The sequence below is a fragment of the Pygocentrus nattereri genome, chromosome 9 (assembly GCF_015220715.1).
Source record: "Pygocentrus nattereri isolate fPygNat1 chromosome 9, fPygNat1.pri, whole genome shotgun sequence".
Classification (NCBI taxonomy): domain Eukaryota; kingdom Metazoa; phylum Chordata; class Actinopteri; order Characiformes; family Serrasalmidae; genus Pygocentrus; species Pygocentrus nattereri.
The window spans coordinates 5235332-5246742 of record NC_051219.1 but is presented as its reverse complement, the minus strand read 5'-3'; the positions used below and the strand labels follow the sequence as shown (position 1 = coordinate 5246742).

General features: G+C 41.3%; 1 protein-coding gene across 1 annotated transcript in view; it reads left to right on the top strand.

Moving 5' to 3' along the window:
• LOC108440024 overlaps positions 1 to 11411 on the top strand; it is a 12635-nt gene extending 1224 nt beyond the window's left edge. The window contains exons 2-3 of the mRNA XM_017718722.2: positions 238 to 825; positions 10455 to 11411. Coding sequence (XP_017574211.1) covers positions 381 to 825; positions 10455 to 10675 — 666 coding nt within the window. The 5' untranslated portion in view covers positions 238 to 380 and the 3' untranslated portion in view covers positions 10676 to 11411. The remainder of the gene's footprint in view (positions 1 to 237; positions 826 to 10454) is intronic.

The following is an 11411-nucleotide window of genomic DNA, read 5'->3' as shown; positions in this document are numbered from 1 at the left end:
TCATTCAGCTTGTAGAATCTTGTTACAGTTGGAGCTCTTGAGGGGAACTGGAGCTCCACTGCTGTTGCTTTTGTCAGTTTGCTGCTCATTGATTTATCTATAGATCTATAGCACTGTCCACTGTGGTCTGCTGATGGCATCCTGCAATGCTGCTCTTGCTGATATTGCTGTGCTATGATGGTGCATGTTTGTTGAAACCAAATCTCTAATTGATATTATCATGTTTTACAATGTAAGCTTCTCTCAAGGGACTCTGGATTTCTAGCCCCACCCCTGGCCAACGCTATGACTCAGGATTTAAACATATGTCTGTGAGAGCCTCTCGGAGCCTAGGACAGCCCATGTTCTAAAGGTCAAGGGCCCAGAGCTGGTCGCTGGCCATGCAGGCCCGGACATCTCCACGGAGCGATACGCTAGTGTCTGGCATGTTCTCTTGCAACGGCACCTCCATCAAGGACTGGAGCTTCTTCTTGTCGCAGATCTTGCCGCTGGTGAACAAGTCAACTGGCCTGGTGCACCAAGGCATGGAGAAAGCGGAGGCGGTGACCAGCAGTGTCATGGCGACGGCCCTGGAGCCCGACCTGGGCGGGATGAGCGCCAGCCGGCCACCGCTGAACTCCAACCACACATCCGGCATGGAGCACATCTTCCGTTATTCATACTCGGAGGACGACCTCCTGTACACGGATTACAGAACGCCACCCAGGGACTCCATCCCCCTGCCCAAAGCCGTGCTCTACCTGCTGATGGTGGCCCTGGTGGTGGTCGTGGTGGCGTATGCCATCGTGGGTCACCTGGTGAAGGACCTGGTGCACGAATTCGTTGGTAAGTACGTCTAGAACAAAAAGTTTTTGGACTCCTTAAACAAAAAAAATCTATATGTGTGCTTACATTTCACTACCAGAACGTCTAGAGTAATAATTCACAGTAGATTCTGAATAGTGGAAATAATTCATAACAGATACTGAATAATTTACAACAGGTACTGAATAATTAATACCAGTTACTGGGGAATTCACAGTAGATACTGAACAGTTTACAGTAGAAATCATTTGTAAAATATACTGTATAATTCATAGCAGATGATCAATAATTCATAATAGTTAGTAGGTATTGAATCATTTATAGAAGATACTGAATAATTTATGGTAGTTATTGAATAATTCACAATTAGTACTGAATAATTCATAGTAATTACTGAATAATTCACAATTGGTACTGAATAATTCATAGTAATTACTGAATAATTCACAATTGGTACTGAGTAATTCACAGTAGATGCTGAATAATTTATAGCAGTTGCTGAATAATTCACAGTAGATACTGAATAGTTTGTATTATGAATAATTTATCAAATATATTGCGTAATTTATAGCAGATGCTCAATAATTCATATTATATACTGAATATTTCAGAGTGATCAATTCTGTGGTTGTGCTTCTTTAGTAAACTGAATACATAAAAATGATTCACCAAGATTCAGTTTGATTACATTAGTATAATTTCTGTTTTGTTTTGTTTTAGTTTTTCTCAGAAATATCAAATATTACTGGAGGATCTGTTCTCACAGTATTAGAATGGAGAGAATAAAACAATATGCCAGGCTTTCTATTCTATTCTTTTCTATTCTATTCTATTCTATTCTATTTTATATTGTTACCAAGTACCAAATTTTAGAAAAGACAACTGAATATTTTCAGTATTCAATTTTTCAAAATGTAACACAAACTTGGTTATAATAGACTGTACCATTCCTAATTTTCCTAATTCAATGCAGTCGAGTGCTCACCTTTAGATCTATGCACCATTTTTCAGCCCTGGTAACTGCGATGATCAGTCTTAAGATTAATATAAAGACTGAATAAGAAGACAGTTTAACTGGTCACTCCACAGCCGTCCAGCATCCTCGCTGCGTGTGAACGTGTGCGACTTTGCAGTGTTTGCTTAGTCTGATCTCGGGTTGGGAGAGTGTCCGTGGTGCGTGTGGGGAACGGCGTTATTTCCCCGAACGAGAGCGAATCGTTCTCGTTTTTTAATAGTAAGACGTTGTTATTATTATGCTGCATTGTTCTGGTCAGTGGGCTCCATTGTTTCCATTGAGGCTGCAGTGCTCTGTCAGAATAGTCCATTCAAATTACAAATAAATGAATGAGACTGTCTCAAAATATGTCCAGTCAATTTGAGAAACTTTTAATGACTAAATAAAACTAATAATGCACGTTAGAGGAACGTCAGAGGCAGTGAAGCAGCAGGAAACAAAGGAAACATGCCAGAGTGAAAGCAACACACACACACACACACACACACACACACACACACACTGACGTCAAGCTGCGTTTGTGTGAAGACAATATGAAAAGACTGAGGACCTTCAGCTGGTCTCACTGGGATAAACACCTGAAGAAGGAAGAGGCTCGTAGGCACTCAGCAGATCCGTAGAGAGTCCTTCACTAGCCCTAAGTGCCTCTCTCTCTTTCTCTCTCTGTCCTCTCTCACTCGCTCTGTCTCCAGCTATCTACCCATCGGCCTGTCTCAGCGTTGGGTGGTCTAACTCTAATAAGGTGTACCGACAAAAAATTTCTGGTGCACATCTGTCTAGTGAATGGCTTTTCTATCCATGGGCTCTCCGGCTGGTGGTCTGGGAGTTCCCTGACTGGTGATGTCATGGGCACAAACAAAATATAGCAGCAGTTTATTTTACACTGCTTTAAGTTCTAGATAATAGATATAAGCGTCATAGCATTATACCCTGGTGCAAGTCTCATAGTATTGCAAATGGTTCTTCGGTGGTTCTTTAATGAAGGTAATGGTTCTATTTCGATCCATGAGTTCTGATGAGAGAACTGTTTCAGGCTTTAATGCTTATTTCCATGAAGAAATGGTTCTTCAGTTTGATGAAAATGTGTTGTAGATAGTGCTATATAGAACCTTTTTGAAAGGGGGGGGCTCTCCGACTGGTGGTCTGGGAGCTCCCTGATTGCTGATGTCATAAACACAAACAAAATATAGTAACACTTTAATTTACACTACTTTAAGTTCTAGATAATAACCAGGTACCTGTGAGATACATGTCTCATGGTATTACGCACTTTTAAAAAATGGTTCTTCAGGGGTTCTGTAATAAGGGCAATGGTTCTACTTAGATCCACGAGTTCTGCCGAGAACTGTTTCATGCTTAAATATTGATTTTTCATGAAGAAATGGTTCTCCAGATTGATGGAGAATGTGTTCAAGGTGGGTGTATATAGAACCTTCTTGAAAAGGGTTCTATATGTAGCACCAAAAAAAATGGTTCTTCTATTGTTACAAGCTTGATATTGTAGATGGTTGATGAACCATTTTTTCAGCGTGTTGGTGTTGGGTGGTCTAACTGTAATAAGATGTACCACCATAATTAAAAATAATGGCAAAATTATGATGGTGTGAAATTTCTGGGACACGTTTCTCTGGAAAATGGCCAAATAAACACATTCCAGCCATTCACATTTGGGACGGTGGGCTCTCCGATTGGTGGTCTGGGAGTTCCCTATGTGGTGATGTCATGGATGCAAGCAAAATATAGTAACACTATTTTACACTGCTTTAGGTTCTAGGTAATAACCAGGCAACTGTGAGATACAAGCCTCATAGCATTACACACACACACTGGTGCAAGTCTCATAGTATTGCAAAATGGTTCTTCAGGGGTTCTGTAACAAAGGCAACGGTTCTACTTAGATCCACGAGTTCTGCCGAGAACTGTTTCATGCTTAAATATTGATTTTCGTGAAGAAATGGTTCTCCAGACTGATGAAGAATGTGTTGTAGATGGTTCTATATAGAACCTTCGACTGGTGGTCTGGGAGCTCCCTGACTGGTGAGGTGATGGCCAAAAACAAAATATAGCAACACTTTATTTTACATTGCTTCAAGAATGATTCTTCAAGCGTTCTTTAAAAAGGCAATGGCTCTGTTTAGAACTGTGAGTTCTACATAGAACCATTTCAATATGTCGTATATGGTTGCATATGGAACCTTTTTGAAAAGGGTTCTATGTATAGAAGAACCGTCTTCTTTAAAGATGTGTAAATATAAATATACATATCGCTGCTGTCAGAACAAAACTTCGTATCTCCAAAATTGTAACTTTACAGGAGAAGCAAAAAACAAACTTTACTTTTAATGTAAGTCGATGGAACCAGAACTTTTTCCAAGTCATGTTGGGACCTTTGTTTTGGTCCATCCATCATGGGAATTACACACATTATAAAGGCCAACAGGCATTTTCAAATGATGTCAAAAACTGAAAAATGACAAAAATGGAGATATAAGGTTTTGTTCTTAAGTGTCAAATATAAAACGAACTATAAGAGTAGAAGCCATGAGTGCCTTAATGCTTTAAAATCTCAGGCTTATTACATACTAAGGCTTATTATTCAGTAACTACAAGGACTTCAATGGAAACTGACTGAGCTTTTCTTAAGTTAGAGGAGTGTGAAATAAACCTTGAGGCCTGCCAATGTAACAGGTTAAAACCCTTCAAAGCATTATGTGATTTCACCTGTTCTGCCACTGCAGCCGTTAACAATGTTTGTATCATGGAAATTACGATAACAGTAGATAAACTTTATCACCCACCTCTAATTCTTCTCTTTCAGTTCTCACTTGAAAGACAAGGAACAGTATCTTAGAGCAAACTCTGCTGAACACCACGCTGAACAGTTCCCGGTCTCTACTGACATGTGACAGCGCTGTTATCTTACTAAAGCCAGATGAGAGACCATTAGCATAAGATGTAAATGATAATTGAGTCATTCTCTCTCTCTCTCTCTCTCTCTCTCTCTAACAGCACCAATCAGAAATGAAACTACACGTTGTAATTAGCATACATTTACACGCAGGAAGTTTTTACCTGCAGCTTTTTGTACGGCTCCTTTCACCACCCCCTCTCACATTCACGGTCACTCTCAGACCTGACCACTTATCTCAGGGGGGCCCTCACCACAGCCTGCTGTTGACTGCAGCTTCATTTTCCACTGCGAAAGCTGTACAGGCCAAAGACAAGTGAGTTTACTGTGGCCTAGAGCAGCTAAAAGTACTGAAGTAGTACTTTCTCTCTCTCTCTCTCTCTCTCTCTCTCTCTCTCTCTCTCTCCACCTCTCCACCTCTCCCCCTGTGTCCCTCACTCATTAATTCCATATAAAAACACCAGCCTGCTCTCACAGGTCTCACAACAGCTTGGCTCCATTGATACTACTTTGCCAGTGAAGATCCACCACTCAAATGTGTTTTAGTTTAGGCTTAGGCTGAACCCTCTCTGACCCTGCATGGCGTAGAGGCCTGGAAACACTCCTGATTACATTGTGTTTCAGTGGTTCAGTCACTCAAGCCGAGAAACTGTGCTGAAAGTGTAAATTAGAAACTTTGATCCGGATCACATTTGTAAGCATGTGTGTGGTTGGTTAGTGTAGTGGGTAACACCTCTGCCTTCTACGCTGCAGACTGGGGTTCAATCCCCACCTGGGCAAACACCCTACACTATGCCAATAAGAGTCCTTGGGCAAGACTCCTAACACCACCTTCGCCTCCCTGTGTAAAATGATCAAACTGTAAGTCGCTCTGGTTAAGAGCATCAGCCAAAATGCCATAAATGTAAGTATAAGAGGAGATATTTTATTAGGATTTTGAATTGTATGAAAACTAATGCTTTGTACAGTCTGAGGAAAGAAAACTCGTATATTTGCTATACGTATATGTATAAAAACTCTGGTTGTTGATGTAGAATGTAAATCAAATGGAAATGTAATTGTGTACCTACGTACTTAAATGAAGCCTTTAGATTTGCATTGCTATGTAATATGTGTGCAGCTAATGAATAGAAACAACAATAACACTCGAAAAGCTTTAGATTTAACCCTTTAAATTCTCTATTGCATCCTAAAGGCTAAAGGTCTATTCACAGAATCCGATTTTTACAGATGATAAAGTTCATGACAAATGTTGAAAATGTGCAAACTGCCAGACTGCGATGCTGCTCATATCATTCGGAATTCTTCTTTCTCTTCTTTCAGCTCATTTGTGCCAAATCCCTGAGCTCATGTTATCAGGATTAAGGAAGTTCCGATACAGGTCAAGTTCAAGAGGCTTTATTGTCATTTCAGCTACACTATATTTCCAAAAGTATTCGCTCGTCCGGCTTCACACGCAAATGAACTTGAGTGACATCCCATTCTTAATCCATAGGGTTCAATATGATGTCGGCCCACCCTTTGCAGGCTTATAGCAGCTTCAGCACTTCTGGGAAGGCTTTCCACAAGGGTTAGGAGTGTTTATGGGAATTTTTGATTGTTTTTCCAGAAGCACATTTGTGAGGTCAGACTCTGATGTTGGACGAGAAGGCCTGGCCCACAGTCTCCACTCTAATTCATCCCAAAGGTGTTCTATCAGGTTGCGGTCAGGACTCTGAGCTGGCCAGTCAAGTTCTTCCACACCAAACTGCCTCATCCGTGTCTTTATGGACCTGCTTTGTGCACTGGTGTGCAGTCATGTTGGAGCAGGAAGGGGCCAAACTCCCCAAACTGTTCCCACAAAGTTGGGAGCGTGAAATTGTCCAAAATCTCTTGGTGCTGAAGATTTAAGAGTTCCTTTCACTGGAACTAAGGGGCCGAGCCCAACTCCTGAAAAACAACCCCACACCATGATCCCCCCTCCACCAAACTTTACACTCGGCACAATGCAGTCAGACAAGTACCGTCTCCTGGCAACCACCAAACCCAGACTCGTGATTCATCATTGAAACTGAGATACTGATAGGCGAGAGGCTGTGAGACCACAACACTGTAAGGCAGCTGAGAGGCTAAAAGACTGAGGCAGAAATGAGACCACAAGGCTCTGAGGCTGCAAATCTCAGAGGCTGTGAAACTGTGAACCTGCAAGGCCGATAGGCTGTAAGGCTAGAAGGCTGAGATGCTGTGAGGCTGAGAGGCTCAGAGGCTCTAAACACTGCTGTAAAAAAGTGCAGTGTAATTATCACATCAAACATTATGACATCTGTTATAACTAAATGGCAATATTTACATGGCATTGTTATCACATCTGTTTTGACAGCGCATGACAACATGTATGACACCTGCCGTGACATGTTTATGCCATGGTTATGTCAATGTTATGCAGGAGCGGTCAAGCGAAGTGTTACCTGAACGCTCCAGACTGAGAGAAAAGTCTCCAAAATGAGCCCAAACGGTTTAGTAGTCCAACAGTACGTACATTTGGATAACTGTAATACAAATAATTTGATCGTTAGCTTAATGAGGGCTTGATAATGTGCTGAAAGATTCTCTCAGAAGTCTCAGAGGAATGAAAACAGCAAATCTCCCAGCTCCGCAGCCCTCGGGGGCCAAACCGAGCCACTTTGCCGCATCGCTTCAGCTAAAAATGAAGACTCAATAGGCGTCTGCCGCCACATGCATTCAGCTGAGCCTTCCATCACGCTGCCAAATGAGAAGTACAACAGTTCAATAGTTAGATAGATGGACAGACAGACAGACACATCACTGAGCCTGAAAACTTGTATGTATATCATGTGCGTCAGTTTAGGACTGCAATAAATATCATTTGTAAAGATTTTATCACAATACTGGCCCTTGCAATACTGAAATCAAGTGATCCCATGGATGCAAATGAGTGTGGTCAAAGCAATGCAGGCTGACCGGTGACTACAGTGTTTTAACATGTCATATAGTAAAGTAGTCTTGTGGAGATGTGTGGGCACCGCTGCTCAAATCACATGTTTTCTTCACTCTTTGAAGCACAAATCACACACAGTGGACCCACTTTGCAAATGCTAATGTACAGTTATTGTTTATTTGCTGAATGTAACATGCCGGAAACATACAAACGTAATATGTGCAAAAGCTTAGGCAAGTCATTTTTCCCCAGTATGTTAAGTCCATCAAATAAACAAGAATTGTGCATGGAATTTTGTAGAAATAAGAAGATTAAACCTGCAATTTGACCAGCGGTGCCCAAACTTTTGCACTATCTCTTTTACTTTTGGACTTTCTTGTTATAACAGCTGGTTACAGCTGACCATTTCCAGGTGTCCCGCCAAAAATGCATGTATTATTTGGTTTTAAAAACTGAAAATCACACAGAAACATCTGGAATTCAATACAGTATCCTGTGTTTTAGTATGTAGTGTGTCCACTCTTTATTATTAGTATTACAGCTTCTGTTCTTTTCAGGAGACTCACTTCCAGTTTCTCAAAGAACATCGGCAGATGCGCCTCCAAAGTTCAGTCTTACCCTGCAAAAAACGCCACCTTGTCGAGTGAAATCATCTGAAATACAGTCAGTCACTGTAATGCTTCTCCAGCTGAGGTTGTTCTAAGCTTAATGTAAGATGATTTGCCTTGTTTCTCACTTTATTGGCAGGTCGTTTTGCTTGTTTGGAGAAATGTGCTTGTCTGCGCCAGCGTCTGCTGGGATAGTGAGATAGTTTTACTTAATAAAATGAGCTAAAACAATTAAATCACGTCCAGAAATCATTTAAAATCACTTCATCTGACAAAACGGCATTTTCTGCAGTGTAGATGAAGGTTTTGCTGATCACTATCCAACACAATGATGTCACTCTCTCCTTCTTATTGCAGGTGGATTATTTTGTATCTAATCTCTTCACAAATATCTCCTGAAAATGCGTCATTTGTACTTTAGTTATGTTAGTCTGGAAATTATATAAACGGCTGGGTGGTGTCTGACTTTGGCAGAGTAATGTAGATGTAGATTTCCCTGTGCAGTTCGGTGTGTGTGTGTGTGTGTGTGTGTGTGTGTGTGTGTGTGTGTGTGTGTGTGTGTTCGTGTGTGTGTGTGTGTGTGTGTGTGTGTGTCAGATTGTGTTTGTGTATACGGAGCATCTGAGACCGCCTTCATGTCATCACAGCCTGAATAAAGAAGTGGCTGATTTGTCTGCTGACATACGGCTTCAATCAAACGCAAGGGAAGGGGAGAATCACCAATTGTTGAAAATGTCCGTGTAATTCTGGGTAATGTGGATGAAACGTTAATAGAGTGAGTCAGACGTGTTTACTGTGGTGGTGATGGGAACCAGGCATCGCCATGACTACAACACAGATATAGACACTTTATTTACCATCCAGAACCACCAGAGAACCTACAGGAGTCTCCTGAGCTTATATGGAAAGCTGATGATGGTGAAATAGAGATGAATTAAAAGTTTTTCTTCAAATGCTTTGCCTCGCATTGCCATGCATGTATCCCTCTGCTGTAAATGGATACGGTTAAAATCCTCTCAAAACTATCTTGAGACAGAGGAATTAGAGGCATTAGAGGCTGTTCATCAATGTGAACAATAATGACCGTAACTTTCTCCAGAACAGAGCACTTCACACCAAACCACTCGGAATGACTCTGTTCACATTTTAATGAAATAACTCTGCAAAAATGTTTAAAAACAGTGAAATTTTCACTCTAAAGCATCTTCACTCTCTTAAATTACTCTATGATTGAATTGGGCTCGACTGCCACTGCCTCTGATGACGCTCCTCAAACTGTTCTCCCAATGATCACGTCTGAAACTTTAAAGCAAGGTTAGTGAAGATTAATCTCTCCGTACATGTAGGTGATTAAAAGTAAATGATGTCATTGAACTCAATTAGAGCTCCAATCAGAAATCACTCCAACTGGGAGGCTGTTTTTCAGGCCGGCAGCAGCAGAGACACTAAAATCTACCAGATGTAAACGTATTTACTTTTTATAAGAGGTTTGAAACGACTGTGTCCATTAAAAGCTGTTTGTATTTGCTGTTTTCTACCCTGCCAGTCTACACACTCGCATCAAACAAACAGCAGAAATATGGTTTCATTCTCTTGAAGATCATTTCTACTGTTAAACAGACATGGAAACGTTCTGGTAGCCGTTCTGTCAGGCATTTCATCAGAGGGGCGCCCTCAGGGCCTTTTTGGCCTGCAGGGAAGGCCTAAAAATTTCTGGGGGACTAAAATTGAAATTATCTCTATTTAACGTTTATTTTTTCATGCTTATTGTATTTGAATCATTTCATTCTTAAGTACTGGAAACAAACTCATAAACTTGTCCAATCAGTTCCATTGGTTAGGACTTCAGGAGCTGAACTGAGGGCCTCCTGGAAGTTCTAGATACACCACTGACTGTGAATAGAAGCTGTAACCAGGTTTCAATCAGTTGAAAGAACTACTGGTAGCTTTGCACTAATACAATGTCGGAGATGCCATAGGGGAGCTAGTAGAAATGATCATGGAGGTACTTTTTCCATGTTTTTGACCGAGCTTTGACATTTATGGCCTGACCTTAAGGCCTACCTCTTATAACTGTTGTCCGCTGCTGCATCTGACATCACAAACCTGAGCTAGCTATTGAACTATGCTATGCTAAATGCCGTTCTGCACATTATAACCCTGTTTTTCTCTTCTCCTCAGAATGGGTGTTTGGGCCTCGTTCAGCAAACCGCAGGAGCAAAAGCGACGTCAGCTGCATCACTGGTAACGCCAACGAGATGAGCGAACTCCCTCGTGTGGTGGAAACAAACTACGTTACCCACAACCACTCTAACTGCCCAGGCACCTTGAAGCCTGAGGAGCTGGTGATCACCATTGACGAAAGCTCACAGCTTCCTAATGAAGCGTACAGTGGGACCTAGCTGTGGACGGCAATCTTCCGTCATTTGATCCAATCCCTTGTGGCAAAGAAGGGGCTAAAAGGCAGTAAGTTTGCTTGCAGGCGAAAGGAGCGTGATCTGTTGGGAACCAACACTAAACTCACTGTTCATCGCTTACTGCAGCCGTGTGACTTTTGGGTGGAGACTTGGCATGGAAGGTGTAGAATCTGAGAAACCTGTTGAAGGGAATCGCAGAAGAACAATGAGGAACGATAAGGAACAATGAGGCCTGAGGTTGAACATTAACCAGCAGATCTCTCTGCATGGGGCTGCTTTGGCAGCCAAGGAATGCTAAAGTGGATTTACAGCCAAGACGAATCTTGTGGATCGGAGCACATTTCTGTTTTCCATTCATCTCATTGGCTCTTTTATATCAGTTTTGTTAAGCCAGAATGACACTGTGGTCGTATTCTTTTGTGATCATTTCTTTCTTGACCAATAATCCCTTCTTTCTTTGTTTCCTGATGCTGTAAAACCCAACAGTGAGCATGCTCAGATGATGTGATTACTGTAAGAATGATGAGACTGCATTAACATTCAACTGCTAGGCAAATATTCCAAAGTACTAATGTGAAACCTAGTAATATAGATACATATCTTGGTAAATTTGAAACAGCTCCATACACAAATGGACAAAAACAACATATAATATGTTTACATACAGTATCTCACAAAAGTGAGTGCACCCCTCACATTTCTGCAAATATTTTATTCTATC